The sequence below is a fragment of the Coregonus clupeaformis genome, chromosome 24, assembly GCF_020615455.1.
Source record: "Coregonus clupeaformis isolate EN_2021a chromosome 24, ASM2061545v1, whole genome shotgun sequence".
Classification (NCBI taxonomy): Eukaryota; Metazoa; Chordata; class Actinopteri; order Salmoniformes; family Salmonidae; genus Coregonus; species Coregonus clupeaformis.
Window position 1 is genome coordinate 9,849,733 of NC_059215.1, and position 26,399 is coordinate 9,876,131.

Genomic DNA, 26,399 nt, shown 5'->3' on the forward strand with positions numbered 1-26,399 from the left:
CACACTACGCCGCCAGGGACTCAAATCCTGCAGTGCCAGACGTGTCCCCCTGCTTAAGCTAGTACATGTCCAGGCCCGTCTGAAGTTTGCTAGAGTGCATTTGGATGATCCAGAAGAGGATTGGGAGAATGTCATATGGTCAGATGAAACCAAAATAGAACTTTTTGGTAAAAACTCAACTCAGTCGTGTTTGGAGGACAAAGAATGCTGAGTTGCATCCAAAGAACACCATACCTACTGTGAAGCATGGGGGTGGAAACATCATGCTTTGGGGCTGTTTTTCTGCAAAGGGACCAGGACGACTGATCCGTGTAAAGGAAAGAATGAATGGGGCCATGTATCGTGAGATTTTGAGTGAAACCCTCCTTCCATCAGCAAGGGCATTGAAGATGAAACGTGGCTGGGTCTTTCAACATGACAATGATCCCAAACACACCGCCCGGGCAACGAAGGAGTGGCTTCGTAAGAAGCATTTCAAGGTCCTGGAGTGGCCTAGCCAGTCTCCAGATCTCAACCCCATAGAAAATCTTTGGAGGGAGTTGAAAGTCCATATTGCCCAGCGACAGCCCCAAAACATCACTGCTCTAGAGGAGATCTGCATGGAGGAATGGGCCAAAATACCAGCAACAGTGTGTGAAAACCTTGTGAAGACTTTTGACCTGTGTCATTGCCAACAAAGGGTATATAACAAAGTATTGAGAAACTTTTGTTATTGACCAAATACTTATTTTCCACCATAATTTGCAAATAAATAAATTAAAAATCCTACAATGTGATTTTCTGGATTATTTTTTTCTCATTGTCTGTCATAGTTGACGTGTACCTATGATGAAAATTACAGGCATCTCTCATCTTTTTAAGTGGGAGAACTTGCACAATTGGTGGCTGACTAAATACTTTTTTTCCCCACTGTACTTTCCGTCAGCCAACAAGATGAGTAGGCCTAACAAACAGTAAAAGCCCTAGCCTATGTCAATCTACTATCCCCCATAGTACAAAAGTTGACCTATTCTATTGGTCAACTTGTCCTTTGCGATAAATAAATATTCCAAACATACTCTAGGACAGTTGTGGGATGTGATCGATCCCAAATTCATACAACCACTGTCCATCAAAAACCTTTTAAAATAAATTAGGCTGATGCAACAGATCAGAACATTTAGCCTAATCAACATTTTAAGCTATTTCTTCACATTATAAGCGCAGCAACACGCACGCGGCAGTAGACTATAAGCATGAATGTTCCAAAATGACATTTAGCGGTAAAACACTGTTCTCAAAAGTGCACCGCAAATGCGACCGGTTTCATATGACAGGACATAGACATGTCTTATATGAGCAGAAAGCTTACATTCTTGTTAATCTAACTGCACCGTCCAATTTACAGTAGCTATTACAGTGAAAAAAATACCACGCTGTTGTTTGAGGAGAGCGCACAACAACAAATAATGTATCACGGCAACTGGTTTGATACATTCACCTCTGAAGGTAAATAATGTACTTATATTCAGTAATCTTGCTCTGATTTGTCATCCTGAGGGTCCTAGAGATAAAATGTAGCATATTTTCTTTGATAAAATCCATTTTTGTATTCAAATGTAGGAACTGGGTTCTACAGTTTGAACCCTTGCTGTCTCTGGCTCCACACCCACCCCGCCCGAACCCTCAGAATGACAAATCAGAGCAAGATTACCAGTGGCGAATTTGCCAATCTTGGTGTTCTCTGGCAAATGCCAAACGTCCTGCACGGTGTTGGGCTGTAAGCACAACCCCCACCTGTGGACGTCGGGCCCTCATACCACCCTCATGGAGTCTGTTTCTGACCGTTTGAGCAGACACATGCACATGTGGCCTGCTGGAGGTCATTTTGCAGGGCTCTGGCAGTGCTCCTCCTGCTCCTCCTTGCGCAAAGGCGGAGGTAGCAGTCCTGCTGCTGGGTTGTTGCCCTCCTACGGCCTCCATGTCTCCTGATGTACTGGCCTGTCTCCTGGTAGCACCTCCATGCTCTGGACACTACACTGACAGACACAGCAAACCTTCTTGCCACAGCTCGCATTGATGTGCCATCCTGGATGAGCTGCACTACCTGAGCCACTTGTGTGGGTTGTAGACTCCGTCTCATGCTACTACTAGAGTGAAAGCACCGCCAGCATTCAAAAGTGACCAAAACATCAGCCAGGAAGCATAGGAACTGAGAAGTGGTCTGTGGTCACCACCTGCAAAACCAGTCCTTTATTGGGGGTGTCTTTCTAATTGCCTATAATTTCCACCTGTTGTCTATTCCATTTGCACAACAGCATGTGACATTTATTTTCAATCAGTGTTGCTTCCTAAGTGGACAGTTTGATTTCACAGAAGTGTGATTGACTTGGAGTTACATTGTGTTGTTTAAGTGTTCCCTTTATTTTTTTGAGCAGTGTATATATGTAATTAAAAGTCTCATTAAAAAGTTTGGCTACATTTACAGGCGCCTCCATGTCAACGTCGCTCTGGACATGACAGGCTGCAGCCAATACGCATTGGCTATCACCTACATGTCGACATGTAGGCTAATTACTTAGGTACATTAACATACACTTACAGTAGCTAGCGTTTTTCAGTTTTCAAATAAATGTATTAGGCTATTTTGGTTAATGGCCTTGGCGCCCTGGAATAATTTTTTTACCAGGTAAATTGACTGAGAACACGTTCGTATTTACAGCAACAACCTGGGGGATAGTTATAGGGGAGAGGAGGGGGGGGATGAATGAGCCAATTGGAAGCTGGGGATGATTAGGTGGCCATGATGGTATGAGGGCCAGATTGGAAATTTAGCCAGGAGACCAGGGTTAACACCCCTACTCTTACAATAAGTGCCATGGGATCTTTAGTGACCACAAAGAGTCAGAACACCCGTTTAACGTCCCACCCGAAAGATTGGGCACCTCTTGAAGGCCAATGGCCTTACCCCTAAAATCACAAAATTCCAGGCCTGCATATAGTTATTTAATAGAATCTCTGTGGATAGGACCCGGTTGTGTACCTGCATGAGCTGCTGTTTGAGCTTCTGGCTGTCTGAGAGGTGCAGCTCACTGAGAAGGTCAGACACCAGGCCAGGGGCAGGCCTCAGGAACACATCACTGTTCCTGGGGGTGGAGAAGCGCTGGATGTGCCCGTTGGCCTTGGGGTTAGGGTTAGTAGGAGCGCAACCAGACCCTGGACCATTGTTGTAACCGCTGTCCTGGTCCTCAGAGCTCCTTTGGCCCCCTCCGCTATCCCCACTGTCATCCAGCTGCAGCTCCAGGTGGCCCACAGAGTCGAAGGGGTTGAGGGCCAGGGCCGAGAGCTCCCTCCTCAGGCTGTTCTTCTGCTCCCTCTCCTCCTTCAGAGCCTCCAGGGCCTCGTCCAGCTGACGCTCGGCGATCTCCCTCAGCCGCGCCGCCTCCTCCAGCTGGGCCCGGAGAACCTCGTCCTGCTCCTCCTTGTGGGTGAGCTCCAGCTTCACCGCCTCAAACTCCACCTGCAGATGACAAAAGAGAGGGCATGTGAGGACAGAGACTCAGAGAGATTAGGCCTGAGTATGTTAACACTTTGGGAGTAGTGTGTTGAATGTCCCAGACAATTTTTCCTTCAGGGACAATAAAAGTTAATCTTATTTTGTCATGTATGTTGGGTGGTACTGGACTAGGAATGTGTAACTGTAAAATACATAGATGATCATTACTCTGACCTTAGAACATAGATCACCGACAGGAACGTTCCATATCGGTTACTTTTGGCTGGCAGTTGGTAAAATATTTTTGAAACCTTTTCAATAATTGATCTGCACTACTTGGCCAACTGATGAGTAAACTGACAAACCAGTTAGCAGAGTTTACGTCACATTTACAGCAGGCCTATGGGTGACCAGGATGAGAATCATATCTGTCCTGATTGTTCATTGAGACGTCCCACTGGAGCGATGCCATTGTCTCCCATCAACTGAGATGACTCCCCAACAATGAGTATGTGTCAGACAGATTGACAGGGGAAAACACAGTCACAAGGCACTGTCAGCCAAACCCAGAACATACACCAGACAAGGCTAGCCCTTATTCATGAACCACTGGGAAAGAATCCTCAGACACCCTCAGATACTAAACCCAGTAGGAGTTGGAGACTCGAGTGGATAGGAAGAATAGAAACCAACCAACCACAGAATGATCTGGAACCCCCTATTGTCCATTAAGAAATAAACACATTCCTACTGTTTGGTATGACATTGCACATTTTTCAGCAGTTACACAAGGTTCTGAGTAACTCTGGGTATGCATTCCATGACCCTTTTGGGAAGAGTAGGAGTATTCTGGCCCAAGTCCCAAACTGGCTGTTGATGGGAGACCAGGGTTGTGTTCAGTAGGGCACACTGTGGTGAATCTTCATGCAATAGAACACTAAAATCATATTGGATAAGTTCCTCCCTGTTTCAAAAATGTTTCTCGCTACTGAACACGGCCCTGTTGTGGTACCCGAGAGTTGATTACATAAAAATAGAATGAATAGAACGGGCTTGGAAGCTCTAACACAGTCAATTTGACTGGTAAACTCATGGGTACACTCGCAATAGTCTGAGTCGATATTCACGTAATAATAAGGAATTCCCCTCGACCACGCCCACAAATTGGGGAAAACAAACATTCTTTCCCATTGACCGCCAGTGTAAAAGAGCCAACTTCGTCATAGATTTTTGGTTATACAGAAATAACAAAACATGCCAAAAAGCTGCTGTGTTGTTCCATGTACATGTAACCAGGTCAAAAATCCCACGTAGGGAAATGGAGCCTGCGAGAAGAGCCCTGTGGCTTCAGGCAATTTGGCATGGGAGAGTGGGAAATGTGGGGACCCAGTGTCCAAGTAGGCTACACGTAGCTACCGTATGTGTGTGGAAAATATTTATATCACAGGTAAGACATTTAACTTGTTTAGTATAGTTTGTTTGTAACTCCACTAACTACTTGTAGCTGTATAGTCTGTTTGTTTGTGTTGTTGGTCTTCACAAACAATGTTCCGGTCAGCAGCTAGCTAGCACTCACTCACGTAGCTGCTAGCACTATCATGAAAAGGGGCATGAGGGAAGCCCTACAATATTATGTTGTTTGAGAATGCCCAGGAGCAAGCAATGTTGAAAAGTTATCTTTAGACATACTTTTCTTAAATGTCATTTTGTAATTGACTAAAACAAAGACCAGAAAATAGCGTTTGAAAAATGGTACGTTTTTGCTGTGAACCAATGGGGTAACCTAGGTAACCACATGCTGTTTTCCCCACAGGCGGGCAGGGCCGCAATGTTCTATCTAATAACGACTGGGATTATGGCTGCCAGGTATTGTGATGCAATAATTTCCAGGGTATTTTGGAATGTCCCATCAACTGATGCTGGATTGCCATGTTAATAATGTAGAATGTTCATTCAAATGATGCTAACTGATGTGGCTCATGCAATGGAATGTATTTTTTGTAATGTCAGTTGAGTTGACTCAACAAATTACAGCACAGATTGAAGGGTACACTTCCTGCTTTTACTTCCTGGCATGGGTACACTCAAAATAGCTGCCAGTCCACCCATTATGTCATCATTATCCCATATCCACCAAAAAAAAAAATGATGTTGCTATGGGCACAACCAAACAACGTAAGTGAGGGATTCGACTTTCGCTTTACTCAACGTATCCTACTGCAATCTGCCTATTGTGGTAACAAGACCATTCATGAGGTCTCTAACGCACAGAAACTGGTTCAGACCATACAGTGCTTTCAGGGTGTTTTCATTGCCATAGGGAAAACTGCAAATAATACTTCAGTGCATTCGGAAAGTACTCAGACCCCTTCTCCACATTTTGTTACATTACAGCCTTATTCTAAAATGGATTAAATACATTTTTTCCCATCATCAATACACAATACCCCATAATGACAAAGCGAAAACAGGTTTTTAGAACACACAAAATACCTTATTTGCATAAGTGTTCTATGTGTTGCTATGAGAGTCGAAATTGAGCTCAGGTGCATCCTGTTTCCATTGATCCTTCTAGAGATGTTTCTACAACTTGATTGGAGTCCACCTGTGGTCAATTCAATTGATTGGACATTCTTTGGAAAGGCAAACACCTGTCTATATAAGGTCCCACAGTTGACAATGCATGTCAGAGCAAAAACCAAGTTATGAGGTCAAAGGTTTTGTCCGTAGAGCACCGAGACAGGATTGTGTTGAGGCACAGATCTGGGGAAGGGTACCAGAAATGTTCTGCAGCATTGAAGGTCCCTAAGAACACAGTGGCCTCTATCATTCTTAAATGGAAGAAGTTTGGAACCACCAAGACTCTTCCTAGAGCTGGCTGCCCTGCCAAACTGAGCAATGGGGGTGAAGGGTCTTGGTCAGGGCGGTGACCAAGAACCCGATGGTCACTCTGACAGAGCTCTAAAGTTCCTCTGTGGAGATGGGAGAACCTTCCAGAAGGACAACCATCTCTGCAGCACTCCACCAAGCAGGCCTATATGGTAGAGTGGCCAGACAGAAGCCACTCCTCAGTAAAAGGCACGACAGCCCGCTTGGAGTTTTCCAAAAGGCACCTAAAGTCTGTCAGACCATGAGAAACAAGATTCTCTGGTCTGATGAAACCCAGATTGAACTCTTTGGCCTGAATGCAGAGCGTCACGTCTGGAGGAAACCTGGCACCATCCCTACAGTGAAGAAGATGGTGGCAGCATCATGCTGTGGGGATGTTTTTCAAGCGGCAGAGACTGGGAGACTAGTCAGGATAGAGGGAAAGATGAACGGAGCAAAGTACAGAGAGATCCTTGATGAAAACCTGCTCCAGAGCGCTCAGGACCTCAGACTGGGGCGAAGGTTCACCTTCCAACAGGACAACGACCCTAAGCACACAGCCAAGACAATGCACGAGTGGCTTCGGGACAAGACTCTGAATGTCCTTGAGTGGCCCAGCCAGAGCCCGGACTTGAACCCAATCAAACATCTCTGGAGAGACCTGAAAATAGCGGTGCAGCGACGCTCCCCATCCAACTTGACAGAGCTTGAGAGGATCTGCAGAGAAGAATGGGAGAAACTTCCCAAATACATTTACATTTTAGTAATTTAGCAGACGCTCTTATCCAGAGCGACTTACAGTTAGTGATTGCATACATTTTCTTTCTCCTTTTTTTTCTTTCATAAATACAGGTGTGCCAAGCTTGTAGCGTCATACCCAAGAAGACTCAAGGCTGTAATCGCTGCCAAAGGTGCTTCAACAAAGTACTGAGTGAAGGGTCTGAATACTTATGTAAATGTCATATCAGTTTTATATTTTTTTATACATTTGCAAACATTTCTACAAAGCTGTTTTTGCTTTGTCATTATGGGGTATTGTGTGTAGATTGATGAGAAAAAAACAATTTAATCAATTTTAGATTAAGGCTGTAACGTAACAAAACATTTGGAAAAAGTCAAGGCATGTGAATACTTTCCGAATGCACTGTACATATAGGCCTAATTAAAAATAATATAGTAACTCGTATTTAAATGTAGCAATTCAACAACAAACGCTGTTTAGCCTGCACATCTTTTACAGTATGTCATTGCCTCGTTGCGCAATTGGTTTGCAAGTGATTTCCATTTTTCCAATGGTTGTCAATTCCTTTAGGTCTTCTTTTTCACTGTGCTCATCTCTGTATTTTCTGTGCTGTAGGCCTGTTTTACATTCAGCAATTAGCAAGAGCAAGCCTGCTTCTTTCCCCGAATAGGCTATTAGGCCTAGAATAAAAAAAAGTATCAAAATAAATATCCTATAGCTTTTGTAGCCTATAGCTTTCCTGGGATTTCACGAGAAGAGGAATGGCCTATTGTGGAGAGACTTGTGTAGCCTATAGCATGTTGTGCATGGGAACAGCTGGAAGAGAGAGGCTACTGATGTGTAGCCAAAGTAAGTCATTATTAGCTAGATATTAGGCCATTCATTAGCTAAATATTAGGGCTATAGCTAACTATTTCCATATCAAAGTGTAAGAAAAATAAGTTAACAGATTATGAAATGGCAGATCTGTAGTGCGTTCCGCCAGGCTGCACTCTGTGGTCCCGGGGCACGCAAAGCTCCACTATTGATTAGGCCTAGGCCTACGTTTTTAGACAAGAAAATAACTACCTGGCCTACAACACAGTGCAATGAGGAATGTATTATTGGTATGTAGTGAATAACACAATTATTGTAAACTTTAGTGATTTAGGCTAATTTGAATAACCACCGAAATAACTGCATAGGTCAACAGCCTAGGCCTGATTATGCAACCATTTGGGTCTATTCTCGACAGTTTAGAAGATCCAGAAATGTACATTAGCAGGCCACTCATATGGTGTAGGCCTATTTTGTCAGGATGTAACCCGGTGTTAAGATAGGCCTACTATAGGAAAATATGGGCTTCTCCTTTAATGCTGTAGCCTATTTTACATTCAGCAAGCAAGAGCAAGTGTGCATCTCTCCTCCAATAGGCTATTAGTAGGCTAAAGAAAATAAGTCGAAATAAGTGTCCAACAAGCTTTTGTAATCTGGCTTTTCCTGGGACGCCACAAGATTAAAAAGGTATAGTTGTGGTAGCGGAGAAGCCAGGTGCGTAATTGCGCAACAGAACAAAGACAGACAGGCTTGAGATGTAGCCTATAGCCTAAGTAGAAGCATATTAGACCATAATTCATAAGCTAAATGTTAGGCTTAATACCGCAATTAATATATCCAGTCAATTTACACAGCGAAGATCAAAGAAGTTGATCAGATAACAAAATCATAGGTAGCCTACACTGTGCGCTCCTGAGGCTGCGTTGAGTGCACTACCTCACAGTCCCCGGGTACGCAGCTCGAAAAGCTACCCTATTGTTTCAGTTTTTTAGGGAAAATAAATATATCCTACCTAGGCTACAACACATTGTAATGAAGAATGTTATTATTGTTTTCAAGTGAGTACAAAACGCTAGTCTAGGCTGTAAACTGCAGTGAATAGCCTGTCATTTGAATAACCTCTCAAAAGCCTGGCGTTTTGAATGTATATTCATTTCGAAATAACTGCATCTTGCCTGCCTGCGATTGGGCAACCATTCGGATCAGTTATGGGTTTTTTCTCGGCAGTTTAGCTTGCAAGGTCCAGGCAAATTTACAGGACAGTAATATGGTGTTTTTTGTCAAGACGTATCAGGGATTTCTAGTGCCGCGCATTTGATATATGATAACGCGCGAGCGCGGAGGAAGTTATATCCATAGTTTCCACGTTTGGCTTCAGTGTTTTAAAAGCGTTTAAAACATTTGGTGGATACACCGAGTGCACAAAACATTAGGAACACCTGCTCTTTCCATGACAGACTGACCAGGTGAATCCAGGGGAAAGCTATGATCCCTCATTGATATCACCTGTCAAATCCACTTCAAAAAAGTGTAGATGAAGGGGAGGAGACCGGTTAAACAAGGATTTTTAAGCCTCGATACAATTGAGACATGGATTTTGTATGTGTGCCATTCAGAGGGTGAATGGGCAAGACAAAATATTTAAGTGCCTTTAAAACGGGGTATGGTAGTAGGTGCCAGGCACACCGGTTTGTGTCAAGAACTGCAACGCTATTGGGTTTTTCACGCTAAACAGTTTCCCGTGAATCAAGAATGTTCCACCACCCAAAGGACATCTAGCCAACTTGACACAACTGTGGGAAGCATTGGAGTCAACCTGGGCCAGCATCCCTGTGGAACGCTTTCGACACCTTGTAGTCCATGCCCCAACGAATTGAGGCTGTTCTGAGGGCAAAATATTAGGAAGATGTTCCTAATGTTTTGTACACTTAGTGTCTATCATTACCCATTATGCCATCTTTCTGCTTGCATTCTGTATTTATATTTTGATGGCTGTATTTTCTGTAATTCAGGGCTCATCTGTAAAAGAGACTTTGGTCTCAGTGTGACTCCCTGATAAAATAAAGGTTAAATGAAATAAAAATTGACTTGAATGGAGACGCCCTTTCTATTCATTCTATTTCTATGGTTGATTATCAGTGATGTGAGTGGTGAGCAGTGAGAGACTGACCTGGTTCTCCTTGAGTACAGACACCTGTTTCTGCAAACAGGTGTTCTCCTCCTCCAGCTCACTGTTGTCCTGGAGCTGCCGGAGCTCCCGCACCTTATACTCCTTCATCTCATTCCTCATGTGGCCCTTCTCCGCCTCCCAACACTCACACTCCTGGGAACACACACACGCTCTCAGTGGAACTAATTACACATTAACGTTATGGAAGCACTGCACACTGCTCTTTACTAGACATTTTAACACACACAAGAAACTAGCAGGAATTAAGAGTGTAAAATATTTCCTTATTTGACTTTTACTAGGTAGACCTACATTTGAGTTGAATGGAGAGATTAACAAATACCATTAGAGTTTTATCCTTCCATATACAATAAAATATTGGTGTGTAAAGCATTCAGCATCTCAGTGAATGGATAGGCCGTAAATGTATACCTTCTTTAGCTGGGAGGAGAGGCCAGCCAGTCGGTCGATCTCTGCGTGAGCATTGCCCAGAGTGATGCGCACCTGCCGTAATTCAGCCTGCAGCTCAGCCATGCTGGTTGCCATGGCAGCCTCCTTGCTGGCAGTCTCCTGCAGCAGGCACTCCTCCCGGGTTTCCCCATCTGCTGCTGCTCGCTTGTGGTGGGTCACAGAGTCTGACAGAGCCTAGTACACACAGACAGATACAAAGCAAAAAGAGGCATTTATTTGTATCGAGTTTTGGTTGGGTGACCACAATATGGTGGTCTGTATGGCACATGGTCTATCAGTAGGGTGCATTGTGAAATGCAAGATGGAAACTAAAACAGTGCCAAGTGCCGCATCTACTAAAGACGCAGCACTTTTTCCTTAGACCCAAAACAACAAAGATGTATATCTGTGCCAGTGAAAATAGGACTCCACAGACCAGCTGTCGAAATCTGAGCAGTCTTGAGTACATCCCATGCATAACTTAAGCCTACATTTCCTCAATTGAGAATGTGGTACTACCAAACCAGTTTCATCTATGGGACAAGCCAAAAAGGAATATATTCTTTTAAAATGACAGCTGACATCACCAGTCTGTCTAGAAAGTCAGTCAATTAAATAAACTGTCACTAATGGATATGGTCCACACACAGATCCACTGGGCATGACTATGTGTGAGGGTTAGATGGATTGGACATGGTAGGAAAAAGATTGTAGAATCCCATGAGAAGCTATCTCTAATCATGTCTGTTGAGCAGCCATGCACAAGGACAACGCCCCATGCCACTGTTACTAGCCAGGAAGGATTACTGCTACTGCCCTAGCTCAAACCAGTCTGGTATGAGCTAGGGCTGGGCGATATATCGAATGAATTCAAATTGATGTTTTAGCGCAATGTTCCAAATGCCTGGTTTTTATATTTTGACGCTTTTATGAGCGTTTGTCTTTTTAGTCTATTTTCCTTGGCTCCTTCTGTGCTGTGTGCACTGTGCACCTTCCCACTCGCACACAGACACCAAGCCCCTCCCACTGCCACTCAACAATAAAGACAAAAGATAACTTCTTCCTCTGTGACAAGCGGTTTCAACTCGCTATTTGCATTGGAGTTTTGGTATAACAGAATCGGTCGGTTTCCCTTCTAACGATACACTTATGTCTCAATTTCCAAAATGTTGAACAGAGCAGACCCTACTAAATTGAGAGTATCAAAGAACATGATTGTGGAAAATCTATTTTCAGTTTCCGTCACGCGCTAGCAGAATTTTTGCCACATACTGTTGGGTGCTAGCAGTCTAGTGCGTGTTTTAGAAATGTGCAATGAGCATAACACGCATTTATATAAGGAATTGGCTTGACAACTCGTTCTCATTCTGAGAAATGCTAATCTTCTTATCCAGGTAGGCCACTTGATTTCAAAATCGAAACAAAGTGAACAGGCTGTTGTTCAAACAGGTTGGAAACGGACTGGAGGGTGTATTCATAACAGTTCAACCACAGATAGAACAATGAGACAGATATTTCACCGGATGAATAAATGTGAAGCATCCGCTTGGCGTTTCCACTCACTACCAAATATGGTAGTGAGAGGAAGCCCAGTGGCCGGCAGTGGGAGAAGATGGAAGGAGATGGATTTTGGCCAACATTCTGCAAATTTTCTCAGTGATTAAACATTTGATCTCAATACAGTTTTCTGTTCCCAAAAATAGAATATGTTATGAACAGAGTGGACTACGTTTTGTAGACTTTAACCTTTGCCAAAGTAGTAAAAAAACGCATTGTTTAGAAGGAGTGCAAAGGCGAATTGAGTAATCGCACACGCGCACTTCACAGAGTGGGCGTTCCCAACCAGAAATATGCACATGTATGCTAGAACGGGCTAATAGGATCTCGCTAGCGTGTGCTTGGCTCTGCCCACCTCCTTGCTTGTTCTGCCCACTATGACTCATTTGTCCCCATTGGAAACTACAGGCTGTGGTCGATCTTGGTTTAGTTATAGAAATCTTTGGTTAAACTGTTCTACCTTGTTAGCAAGCAAATAGATCGAAGTTGGCTAGATTTTAGTCTTGCATGGCCATACCTCCAAAATCACGTCATTGTCATGCCTACCTTGGAGGTCTGGAGAATTTTATATTACCAAAACGGTTTGAATGGACCGCTGGCCAGCGGCAAGATTTTTATTGGATGTTACATTTCAAGAACCCTCCCCGACATGCCCGTTGGTGCTACGTGTTATGTTCATCACTGTTTTCAGACCGGGTAGGACACATTTTGCAGACAGTTGTTCCGTATGCTAGTTTGCAGAAAATTGAAGAAAAACTGAATTGTGTTTTGCCAGAATTGTGCTCTATACACAAAATCGGCATACATCCGACACACACTATATATACAAAAGTATGTGGACACCCCTTAAAATGAGTGGATTAGGCTATTTCAGCCACACCGGTTGCTGACAGGTATATAAAATCGAGCACACCGCCATGCAATCTCCATTGATAAACATTGGCAGTACAATGTCCTTACTGAAGAGCTCAGTAACTATCAACGCGGCACCGTCATAGGATGCTACCTTTCCAACAAGTCTGTTTATTAAATTTATGCCCTACTAGAGCTGCCCTGGTCAACTGTAAGTGCTGTTATTGTGAAGTGGAAACGTCTAGGAGCAACAACGGCTCAGCCGCGAAGTGGTAGGCCACACAAGCTCACAGAACGGGACCGCCGAGTGCTGAAGCGCGTAAAAATTGTCTGTCCTCAGTTGCAACACTCACTACTGAGTTCCAAACTGCCTCTGGAAGCATCGTCAGCACAATAACTGTTTGTCGGGAGCTTCATCAAATGGGTTTCCATGGCTGCGCAGCCGCACACAAGCCTAAGATCAGCATGCGGCTGGAGTGGTGTAAAGCTCGCCGTCATTGGACTCTGGAGCAGTGGAAATGCGTTCTCTGGAGTGATTAATCACGCTTCACTATCTGGCAGTCCAACGGACAAATCTGGGTTTGGCGGATGCCAGGAGAACACTACCTGCCCCAATATATAGTGCTAACTGTAAAGTTTGGTGGAGGAGGAACAATGGTATGGGGCTGTTTTTCATGGTTTGGGCTAGGCCCCTTAGTTCCAGTGAAGGGAAATCTTAACGCTACAGCATACAATGACATTCTAGACAATTCTGTGCTTCCAACTTCGTGGCAACAGTTTGGGGAAGGCCCTTTCCTGTTTCAGCATGACAACGCCCCCGTGCACAAAGCGAGGTCCATACAGAAATGGTTTGTCGAGATTGGTGTGGAAGAACTTGACTGGCCTGCACAGAGCCCTGACCTCAACCCCATCGAACACCTTTGGGATGAATTGGAACGCTGACTACGAGCCAGGCCTAATTGCCCAACATCAGTGCCCGACCTCACTAATGCTCTTGTGGCTGAATGGAAGCAAGTTCCCGCAGCAATGTTCCAACATCTAGTGGAAAGCCTTCCCAGAAGAGTGGAGGCTGTTATAGCAGCAAAGGGGGGACCATCTCTATATTAATGCCCATGATTTTGGAATGAGATGTTCGACGAGCAGGTGGCCACATACTTTTGGTTATGTAGTGTATTTTGATGAGGTTTTAAAATATGCGATTTCCCGGCCATTCTCATGCAATTTTGCACCTACTACACTTATCTATGTAGTAAGCACCTTTGGAGCTCCGCTGAAGCAAGGCATTTGATTGGTTTGACATGTTGCGAGGCGTCAATGATTTACAGCGGGTTCCCTTTAAGAGAAGCCTGGTTTTCGACGAGGCTAGCTAATCTAACATGGCCCATTATTAGTTGATGTGCACTGCATTGTGCATGGTTCTGGTTAAATATGAAACAAAAACGACATTTTCATAGACAGACTTGAAAGCCAGATCAGTGACTATTGCAAAATAGCATGTTAAACTATTTTGATATAATAATGAAATAATATTATTATTATTATTATTATTATTATTATTATTATTAGTGGGTCTTGTGGTTGTGGAAGGCTAGGTATAATTTAGCCTAGGTATAGTTTACAAGCCCTGAATTCATTAGATTATTCCCGACTGTTTGAAATGCAGCGTACTAACCTTTAATTGTGCAACAAAGCTAATTTAGAAAAAAATTTTAAAACAAAATAGAGTCAATCGTCCATACGTTAAAAAAATTTAAATAAATACGAAAAGCTCTGAGAATAGCCTATGCTGTATAGACTTTCATTCTTGTCATTTTTGAAAGCCACAACTTTAGGCCAACACCTTTGTAGGCTAGACTATTTGGGAAATAAGCTACTGTTCATAACTAACTTTTCTTAAAGCTTTTATGATAGGCCAGTAAGAGGAATGAGGATGGGTTATTGGTCATTTGGTTTTCAACCTCGCTTGGAGGGATTTTCCCGGCCCACATGGATAATTTATTTCTTAAAAGCTTAAACTTGATATTCGATTTTTCAATAGGCTATTGATATTGTTTGTTCCCTCATTATTAGTCCCCTGGCTACCTTACGGTTTTAGGCTATTCAAATGGTCCTGTATAAAACACAAACTCACTTCCTTGACAACTTCCACAAAGGCTCTGCTCAACTTCCACAAAGGCTCTGCTCAACGCAAGAAGTATGAATGCCCTGACTTCTGCAGAGGCCGTATCACCGTAAATGCTACACGGCCAATGCCAACGTCGGATTGACCATGCAGCGCCTTTAAAGCCCATGCATCCGACAGAGATGGCGAGAGAAACAATATTTTCTGACTGGACATTTTGTGCCGCTTTGATGGAATTATCCACTCTGTCTGGCCTACATTCCTCTCTTGCGTTCTGTATCACATACTTAATGAAATAGGCTATAGCAAATAGGAATAGGCAAATTGTTACTTTTGTGCTGTCTTGCTGTGCGCTGCGAGACTCCGTTCTTTACTGCGGGGCGCCAGTCAAGTTCAAATAGGCTAAACCATTGTCTGTCACATCACGATGTCGTCACCATCGACGATGGCTGTCAATCATCGTCGATAGATGACGCTATCGTAATATCGCCCAAATTTCCTGCAATTCTACACATTTTGCCACGGAGCAGAAAAAATGTAGTTTTAAAGCAAATTTCCTGCAATTCTATGCATTTTGTCACGGCTAATGCTGTGTTCTTTTGCTCAAACGTAATAAAATCAATACTGCTAAATGTATGGTTTTTGGAATTTAATTCTCCCTGACTGTCTAGCGTTTATTTTGGGGATTGTTAGTTCACAAAGATTATAAAAAAATATATAGGTCCATTACAGGGTTTCTGTTAGCTGGTAATTAGCTTTAGGCTGATCAAATTAATGAAAAGCTGATAAATATAATTGTAAGCGGCCAAATTGTCCGGGGCTGCCCTACTGCTGAGGAGAGAGAGAAGCCTTGGCTACTGTTGATTGTGAAGATGGAGGCCTTTTTCATTGAAGTAAAATGAAAGTTAGAGTAGTGAAAAGCCTACAATGCAGGGCTCCAGACCGCGGCCTTTTAGTGGCATTTTATGACCCTTTGACTTGGCTGTCCGAGTTTAAAAAAATGTATTGGTCGCATCGGTGCGAGCAGCACATTCATTCACCTCACTCAACACTTCCTATTTTTTAGGAGGCTAAAATCATGATTTGGGCTGTAAAGTACATTATCCTCATGATTCCTCTAATGAAAGTGTCTGCCTACCTGCCCCTGTATCCGTTTCGCTGGGGCCTGCTACTGTGTCGAGCAAGCCACCCGCTCTCTCTCTTTTCAAATGCTCCAGGAGAAAGAAAAGTGTTCTGATTATATAACATTTTGAGCTCATTAGCAACTATTTTACTAACAAGATATTTGATATGGCTTTGAGATATGGCGCGCGAGTGCAGTGGCCTCATTGGGCAGTAGGCTACAACGGCAAGGTTTTATGATTATAATTTTTTTACATAACAATGTACTGTTAGATTAATACCTGGCTACTAGCAGTGGTTATTATCTTTAGAGCTAGTGATCTAGCTAATGTGTTTTGAGTTTCCACTTACTCAGGTGGCCAATTGGCCACAAATAAATTAGCCTATGATATTAGAACGCAAAGATACAAGCAAAATAATCTCTATTGGAGAAAAAAAATTGAAAGAAAATTCTGGAAGACTATTTTAACATTAAAATATAATTGTCTTCCCAAAATGCCCGCCAGTCACTGGATTAGGTTGCACATTAAAGTATTTTGAATGACAACATGAAACAACTTATTTCTTCAATACCATCTGAACAGCCTAATACACTTTTTAATAAAGCACTGAATTACTCTATAAGATGATAGGCCTACAAATGTTTTCTATTGCATAATGTTGCGAGAAAAAAAAATCTCTGACTACGATGTCTTCCTAGCAGAAGTAGTGGTGCACGACTCCAGGATTTTTGGAGTCGACTCCGACTCCTGTGGTTGGAGTTGAAGGAGTCGACTCTTGCTCGACTCCCAAAACACGCTGAAACGGATGCGCACACACCATATTATTGCACAGTCATTTGCATTCTAGAGGACTGGCATGAGCATGATGCTGCCCATTTTCTCATCAACTTAGCCTATAAAAGGCCTATTTTTGTTTGAATATAGAAGGTGATGTGTAGGAACTAAAATATTTCTGTGATATTTCTGCTGTGCGCAGCCTTGATGGATCCCATGGGATGATGCCGCACACTCTAAGCTGATAAGCCTATTCTTTGCCATGTTATAGCCCGTTTCGGATGGGTATTACTAGAGACATTGGTTACGTAATCATTATCCAAGCATGTGCGTTATTCCAGAGGACGATTCACACAGGATTCGTTTTTCCAAACTACAAATCAAAAAAAAAATCTAACTTAATTGACTCTTATGACGGAAGCCTGGAGGTTTTTAATCTAATCGTGAAGATATTTCAAAAGTCATGTCTAAATGATAATAGGCTACACTGATAACTCATGCTTGGCTGCCAAATGTATAGGTGTCCCCATAATATTTAAATTGATGAAGTGTGATCATAATAATTATTTTAGATACAGATTACCAAGATATAGCGTATGCGCACGGTTCCGACTGTGTCTGCCTGCCCAGATCCTCTCTCTCCCCCTCCCTCACCTGCTCTTTCTCTTCGCTATGAACAACGCTAGTGTGTGTTTGGTCTTCGGTCTGTTGCATGTAGAATAGCTCAGCCTACTCATTGATAGCCCCTACTTTAGTGAACTTGCGCGAGACATCCAATGAGAGTCTGCCTGGTGGATGACATGCCTACCTATGCCCCTCCCCTCTCTCCCTAGCTCGCTCTTTCTTTGCTGTAAAAAATGTGACAGTATTCTCGAAAGTAGCCTACAAGAACTAGTTTCCTCCATTGCAAAAATACTGAATCTTAGAGGAGTCAGTTCCTAGTGGAATCGAAGCTTGACACCCAGAAATTGGAGTCGACGGGCAAGGAATCTATTATTTTGGAGTCGACTCCCAACCACTAAGCAGCAGACAGTTGTAGCAAACTCAAACTAACAATGAAAAAACACCCTAGCTGTGAACAAAATGATATAACTGGCCAAGAAACTTTAGTAGCCTTTCTTGTCAATTCGACCAAAATTCTACATATGGCCTTTGGATTTTTTTTTTTTACTATTCCCAAATGCTGTGTGACCACCCACCAACATGGCTGGTGAAATAGACATTCTTACCAGCCAATGGCGGGTGTTAATTTCCAACCCTGCATAAGACTCACTAATAATTTAATTATTTTAACCTGCTTTCTTGCAATAATCACTTATTTAGCTTTCAAGTCTGTCTATGAAAATGGCCTTACTGTTACAAATTTAACCAGAACCATGCATAATGCACATTCACTAATAATGACTAACTTCTTGTAGCAGGCATTATCGAAAATGAACACAGATCTCAAACGATCTCTCAAGCACAAGGCCACGTGCTAGTGAGTATGAAAAAAATGTATGCACTCACTAACTGTAAGTCGCTCTGGATAAGAGCATCTGCTAAACGACTAAAATGTAAAAATGTAGCCAGTTAATCTTTATATTCAAGTTTAGCCAACTTGGATCTATTTACTAGCTAACAAGGCAGAACAGTTTAATTGTTATGATTGAACACACCGTACTGTCTGTCTCCAACAGTTTGAACTGCATGCTAGCCTGTCCACTTTGTTCAGATGTTGAAATCAAGTAGCCTAACTTTTCTCAGAATGAGAACAAGTTGCCAATTCCTTATAGAATTGTGTTTTATGCTTATTGCACATTTATAAAACACAGACTAGACAGCTAGTATAACAGTCTATGGCTAAAATGCTGCAAGCGGTATGACAAACTGAGCATACATTTTCCAGAATCAATGTTCATTGACAATCCCGTTTTAGTAGTGTCGCAATTTGCAGAGAAGACATTAAAAGGGCATCGTTAGACAGGTTAACTTCTCCTCTATTACAGTAAAAATAATGTTTCAATGCGTTTCGGTTTCCATATGACCTATTAATTCTGTTGGACCAAACCTCAAATAGCGAGTTGAAACCGCTTGTCAGAGAGGAAGAAGTGATCTCTCATCTTTGTTGTTGTGAGTGGCAGGGGGAGGGGCTTGGTGTGTGTGTGTAAACAGAGAGGAAGAGGGGTTTCACTCTCGCCAAAAATCGGTCCAAAATAAGCATTTCTATGTACTTATTTTAAACAGATCTCTGGTGTAAATGGGAAGGTGCACACAGCACAGAAGGAGCGAAGGAGACAAGACCAAAAAGACATTAGAACAAGCAGACATAAACGCTCATGAAAACAAAAAATATGCGATATGGGTATTTGAAATATCGCGCAAAAACATAGATCCGAATTAATCGATTTCATTAGATATATTGCCCAGCCCTACAACGCAGCTTTTTTAAAATCATAATATCAAATCATTTCTGGGTAACAATTAAGTACCTTAAAAAACAGTCAAAAAGAAACAAATAGATTCTTAGCAAAGAGCAATTTCTCAAGCAAGTATTTTGCTAGGACTCTCTGGGAGTGGTCTGAGTGGAGAGGGGGAAACTGAAAACGAGCTGTTATAGCAGAGAGGTTTGGAACTCTCTTATTGGTCTACCAACTAATTTACCGCCGCAGGCCAAAACTCCCATCCACCAAAACAGGCTGAAATTTCAGGCGGTCTTTTCAAACAGCTCTTACACTAAAAGGGGATTATCATAATTTTCACAATTTCACAGTATTATTCGAGCCTCAGTGTAGAAATATATATAAAACACAGGAAAATTACATTTTTGACTGCACTGGGCCTTTACAAAACCATAGAACTATATGCACAAGGAATACTTTTAACAATTTACACTGAACATTTTACAAAAACACATTTACAGGACGAACTGAAGATACAAAGTTTGGTAACAATAAAACTGAGGGAGTTTTACCTCAATTCTGCACAGTTCTTCCAGTAAATGTTTTTCCCCCCTGTGTAAATTGTTCAAAGTAGTCATTGTGCATAGAGTTATGGTTTGTTAAACTTTGAAATCATTGGTTTTTGTTTGGCATACATTTTAAAGTAAAAAATCGGAGTCTCAGCGTAATTCTGTTACCGTGGAAATGCCCTTATGTAACTATAAACTCTGCTGAAGCATTTAAAACAGAATGGTAGGCCTGTTTGTGCAGGGTCTATGTTGGATGCTACTAGTTGGAATAATTCATTAACAAAAGCAATGGTCAGAATGTGACTGTACGTTCCATTACAATATACATTTTTATGAGATTATTTATTTACATGAATGCCGATTAACCTTTATACCAGTGATAATGATTTGCGTGCTGCGACTGATATCTTTCCCTGCCCTGTTCACCCCTCTAATGCCATGCAGTCTGCATCAGACAGAGCAGCTTAGAATTAATTCCACTTTCCACTTCCAACATGGGATATGCTGACTAATGTGCTCTCATCCCTCCATCACAGATCCCTAGTAAAGATAAACAGTATCACATCTATACACATCAACACCATATGACACTACAGGAGCAGAAACCGACCTGTCCTCCTCTTTATCACACAAACTGAATGATTCATATGAACCCTAGGATATGTCTCTTGAGTCTCGGGGAACTGTCATTCAGCCAAGATAGTAACAGAGTTCAACATGATAGAGTATCTTCATGGAACCTATCAAATGTTCAGTAGGCAATTAATAAATTGCTAAGTAACACTGGATTAAGAACAACTCCCTAGCAACATTATGATTGTGATTATTTCTTGGTTTAGAACAGTTTAGCTAAAAGCTTCTGTCCTAACAGCAAGTCCATTGTGTGGCTAATCCCAGGTTGGTCAATACAGAGCAGTGTGTGACTGGAACTTGTTCACACTGAAGTAGTTAGTTAGTGTGGTGCCTGATTAGACAAAGCAATAAGAAATCTATGAACAAAAGGTCTTGTCTTCACTCAATCATAGAAAATGTCACCACCGTGCACACATAGTAGTAGTTGTACGTTTGGAAGTAAGGTTGGTATAGCTATAGACATCGAACATTTCTGCTGACCTCTTTGAGCTGCTGTTGCTCCTGTTTGAGGGTCTCGTACTCCTCCTCCAGCTGGGTGTGTTTCTTCTTCAGTTCAGCGCTCTCCTCCAGCACCACCAAGCCATAACGGGCCGCCTGTAGTTTCTCCTCGTTGGCCTCCTGGAGCTCCAAATTCAGCCTCACCACCTCCGCCCTCAGGTCCATGCCCCCCATCTCCATCTCATCTCTCTCCGCCTCAGTCCCTGCTTGGCCTGCCTCCTCAAGCATCCTGTCCTCCTCCTCCCGCCTCCTTCCCCAATGCTCCGCTGAGACACCTGCTTCCTCTGTCAATCCTCCTGCCTCATTACTGCTCGCTGTGGGGGAGGAGGAAGGAAACACAGCCCAGGAACATTGATTGTGTCATCATACTGTTCATAGCCACAAATAGTAACCAATGAGTTGAAAGCAACTTCAAACTAACCTGAGGTTTAACAATATGAATTGCTATCCTAAGAGATGCTGGCAGCTGACAACTGGCTTAAATGGCGTTTAGTGAATAATAAACTTGGCAGCCCTATCACAGACGGTCAAGAGTCAGATTATGCGGTTAACGTTAGATGAGTTTAACTGGCTCCTCTCAGTCACTTTACTTATGATCTTTGTTGTCAGCGTGAAGAAAAATGCAACTGTCTGTCTGCAGCTAACGTTACTGTGTGCAGGCATTCAATCAGTTTATAGGCGAACGTTAACTTACCAACCATGTTGGAAACTAACTAGAAACATTTCGGTGCACCTGCGATAACATCTGCAAAATATGTGTACGCGACCAATGAAATTATATTTAATTTGTTAGCTAGTTAGCAGAGTTGATTCTTCTAGCTAGCTATCAGACACGAAGATTATCAGATAGCTAGTTAGCCAACGTTCCCATTTTCTTAGCTAGCTACACTAACTAGTTGTCAGAACGGTCAAAACAAAGACTCCTAGCCATCTGTGGTCAGACTAACTAGCTAGGCTAATTATCTACCTAGAAATCAGCCGCTAGCTTACAAGTCAAGCGCATAATTAACGTTAGCTAGCTGGCTAAATTACTCACCTCCAAATATCGATTCACGTTTGTCGCCAAAAGTACCGCTATTTCGAAATTAAGCTAACCAGCAGCGCTCAGAGACAATTTGACACTTCGTCGTCGAGTTTCTGTGTGGACAAGCTACCCGCCCCGGTTTTCCAACCAATGTGCTTTTTGCTTTCTAGCTTGCGTTAGCACTTTGAAAGTCATTGCGCGCGGAAGCAACGAGAGAGTGAGTAGACACAGACCAGTGTGAAAGACTGCCCCCCTAGCAACGTCCAGTGTCACACGGTTTGGAATGACTATAGACCATATACTTATATAGACATCATTGTATCTGTCCTACTATGGCGTCTGTGAGAGCACAACGGGCAGCGACATTGAGGCCACTTCCATTTTGAAGTAGGGGTTGGAACCGGTTCAGGGAACAGAACCGAAAATAAGAAATTTTTGAGGAACAGAATCAGAACCGGGAACGAAAGTAATCTATACTGTTCCGGAACAAAACCATTATTTTAAAAGCATGGGAACCAGTTAATCATGTTATTTTATGTTCCTGGCATTTTTTTTGCAGTCCCACAAAAAACGCAACAATGTGCCAATACAAAACCCTGACTCTGTCACTCAGAAACTTATTCCAGTGCCCGCCTGTCAGATGGAAATATTTTCTAGTGTGTTTATGCTACCTGCTCCTCCGAAGTATAGGTTACTGTATCCTACAGGTAACTTTACAAGCGTTGGATTAACTTTTTCAATGCTAGTTAAGGATACTATAGTTGGATTTAATAACTACAAAAAGGTAAGACGTATTTTTAATTCTGGTGCTGCTCTGCACACACAAGCTTATTAGCTAGCTAAGATTAGCTCTGGTCCCATGTTAAGCCAACTCTCAGAAGTTCAAAGACATTCAAAGTTACTCTATAGAAGCCGCTCATCCGTAGGTATAATTCTGTGGGCCTAATTCAGACGCCCAGTGCTTCAAGTCAAGCCTCCTCCTCCCTCTCTCGCTCTCTCCCCACCTGCAAAATGTCCTTCTCATCTCGCGCCGTACACTTGTCTGTCCATCACGCATATAAACAACTATAGCAAGCTGCTCTATCATCACTGATTGGTGAAGTAATTTAATGGTGAACTTAATGTAAAAAAAAAAAAACAGTTCAGAACTTTTTTTTGCTGGTTGAAAATAAAAAATATGGATCTGTTCAGAACGTTAAAAAATGAAAATAATTTAGGTTCCAACCCGTTTTGAAGTAGTCAATCTTCTTCTTCTACTACTTATTTGAGTTGGCAAAGAAACTGAAAAGGTGCATACAGCCACCTGGAGTGTGTTGTTTGAACAGGTATAATGCCAAGGTTGGCGATTTAGTGCCATCTGCAGTTATGGAATGTTTGCTCACGAGTATACTTCATTGGCTGATCCCTCCTGGTGACCTGGATGGATTTATGTGATCCTTCCTTAACCCATAAGAAGTCCCACCCAGTTAATTACTTCAAAATGGTGAATGTGTCATGCTAAGTCAAGCTTTTGGGCACTAGAGTTCTCTATCTATGTCTATGCTACAGACAGACACACAGATAATTATATTTTATCAAATAAATTGTTACTCTGTTACAAAAAGTTTTTATTCCAAAGAAAATGTCAAATAAAAAGTTAAAAACAATGCATACAACTCGTTGCATGCTTCTCATTCATGTTCTCTTTTTCTTATTGGAAAAGCATAAACTGATCCTCGGGACATGCCAACTCTGAAGTCACCTCATTGAAGTTGACATTTATTGCCGCATTCAAGTGCTAGTCGGAACTAGGAAACTCTGACATTTCCGACATGCTAACTGGTTGAACGTGATGTGTATAACTACAACGAGTTAGCATGTCTGACATTTCTTTGTTTCCTAGTTCGGACTAGCACTTGAAAGTGACATAAAACGGTTATGGTTAGGTAAAGATCAGTGACGTCATGACGACGTAGTTTTTTTCAGAGTTCCCTGTTGTTTTGAAAGCACCATCATTGATACTTAACCAGAGTTTTATGACCATTCAAAACGATTTTTTCCCAGTCTGAGGTCGTTTTTTTTCAAGTTCCCATTTGTCTTGAAAGCACTGAAGTCGGAAGTCGTAGATTTCTGAGTTCCCAATTCCCAGTCGTTTTGAACGCGGCATTAGCTGGACGTTGCTGACTGGTCTTGGAACTGTGACAACAGGCAGCCTCTCCCCGCTTGGCTCGATTAGATATGTAGTGATTCTGCCAACACAGCCAGCTATGTAGCCTACACAGTGTTGTATGTACCCTTAACCTTTTTTCAACTGACTATCGTATATGTTGATTAAATCGGACTTTAATAATATAATGAGCAATTCAGGAATGTCACGAGTTAATTGACACGAGAAAACTCGATAAAATAGCAACTCTACAAATCGCAATCTTCTTCTTCTGTGGAGTTTAACAGGGGTTGGCATCCAATAAATTACATTACCGTCCCAAACTATAGTATAAATTCATTACACTTTGTGACACAAAATGGGGAAACTGGAAAAATAAATATATATAATTTTAATTAATATAATTCCATAGCTGTGGGAAGTCGTTTCAGGGTGGGGCGCTATAGTGGGTCTGCTAATACAGGACTATGAAAGGCCTGTTTTTTTATATATATATATATATATTTTTTTTTTTTTTGTTTGTTTTAATTCAGATTTTTCAGGGGATGCTGCAGCACCCTCAGAACCCCTACTTCCCGTGGCTATGCCTTATTCCACTACTTTAACCCTATCTGATCCTACCCCAGGCCAACGACCTGGGAAGATGGGACACTAACACACCATTTAACTCTTCTGAAGTCAAATCTCGTACCCCCAAGTACTTCTCTGCCGCTGCCACCACAACATCTATTTTGTGTGACTTACATTCCATCTCTGCGGTACAGTTGATAACCATTGCTATGAACGCTAAGAAACCAACCTTACTGAAACATAGGCTATATCACTCATTGGCCTATCCCTCTGTTCTGGCACGGAGCTACTATTCACAGGGATCCTCTCAGAATCCCTCACCCTTGATCCACCCTCCTCTACTTTCTTCACTGCCTCAGCATATGACATATTCTACACTACTCTGACCCTGGCCACCTCAACCGGCCTCTCTCGCACCGGACACCTCCGATCCCCAGCAACATGGGCACCCTTACAGTTGACACACACAACTTTTCCCACCGAAACTACACATTCCTCAGGCCCATATCCTCCTGCACACTTCCCACATCTTGGAATCTCCCTCCTACACACTGCTGTGACATGCCCATAAATCTGACACCTATAACACCGCAGTGTATTTGGCACAAAAGCTCTAACAGCATAACTCATATATCCTATCATTACTTTGTCAGGTAAAGACTCTGAATCAAAGCTCAAAAGAACAGACTGTCACCTGTGTTGTTTCACCACACTCCCCACCGAATCTGCATCGTAGCAAACGGTCGGTATCACAAACACCAGGAATCTTCAACTTAAATTGCTCTACCTCCACACTTAACACTACCCCAGAAATCACTCCCTTCAATGGTGCCCTGTACCTAAGCGCAAAGCAAGATACAGGTCTTTCCCCAAGTTGCGTCGCACGGAGTGCCTTTTCCCTCTGATCTGAAGAAACACAAACAAACATCACAAAAGGCCTGGTTCCACTCTCTTCAAAACTCTCACTCCCACTGGACCAAACACATCTTTATCATAACCATGTCCATCGATGCAAGGCTCGGGCACCGAGCTCCTCACAACACCTTCTACCCCTTCCATTTCACCTTCAGAACTCAAACTGGCTTCCCGGCTCACTCTGTTTAAACTTGACACCAATCTTCCTCAACATACCCTCTCCCTTGGTATTGCTAGCTTCAACAGATTGAAACCTGTCCTCTGCCTCCCTCAGTCTTTTCAACCTCCTCTCTCTTTCCCTCCAATCCACCTCCCTTAACCAATTACCCGACTCCTTCTGAAAATATTCAACTTTTCCAAGCCAAAATCTATTTTTAGCCTCCTCAAGAGACATGCTAAGCCCTGTACTCCCTCCACTTCAAACTCTCAGTTCGGCGTTCCAAACTCTCTAAAGATTGCAATGACAACAATTAATGGCTAAATTACTTCCGGACACGAAGGGTCCACAGAGCTCCTCCTCACCGCTCTATCACATATCAATCAATCAATGTCACAAAGTGCTTATAAAGAAATCCAGCCTAAAACCACAAAGAGCAAGCAATGCAGATGTACTTTGACCAAAGACAGTACAATATGAAGATAGGCAAAAACTGCTTCTCCAATAGAAATCCCCGATCACACTTGTATGCGACGTTGGCTAGCTAAGCTAATGC

General features: G+C 42.5%; 1 protein-coding gene across 3 annotated transcripts in view; it reads right to left on the minus strand.

Annotated features, from left to right (window-relative positions):
- The window catches only part of LOC121538508 (protein bicaudal D homolog 2), a 36,587-nt gene extending 14,165 nt beyond the window's left edge, over positions 1 to 22,422 (minus strand). For 2 of the 3 annotated variants that reach the window (XM_041846616.1, XM_041846614.2), the window contains exons 1-5: positions 22,068 to 22,422; positions 21,014 to 21,345; positions 10,504 to 10,716; positions 10,072 to 10,224; positions 3,023 to 3,499 (exon numbers count right to left, since the gene is read on the minus strand). In XM_041846616.1, the coding sequence (XP_041702550.1) occupies positions 3,023 to 3,499; positions 10,072 to 10,224; positions 10,504 to 10,716; positions 21,014 to 21,259 (1,089 nt within the window). In that variant the 5' untranslated portion in view covers positions 21,260 to 21,345; positions 22,068 to 22,422. Of the gene's footprint in view, positions 1 to 3,022; positions 3,500 to 10,071; positions 10,225 to 10,503; positions 10,717 to 21,013; positions 21,346 to 21,452; positions 21,525 to 22,067 lie in introns of those variants that run through there. The other variant, XM_041846615.2, reaches the window with a different exon arrangement.
- Positions 22,423 to 26,399: the final 3,977 nt, after the last annotated feature.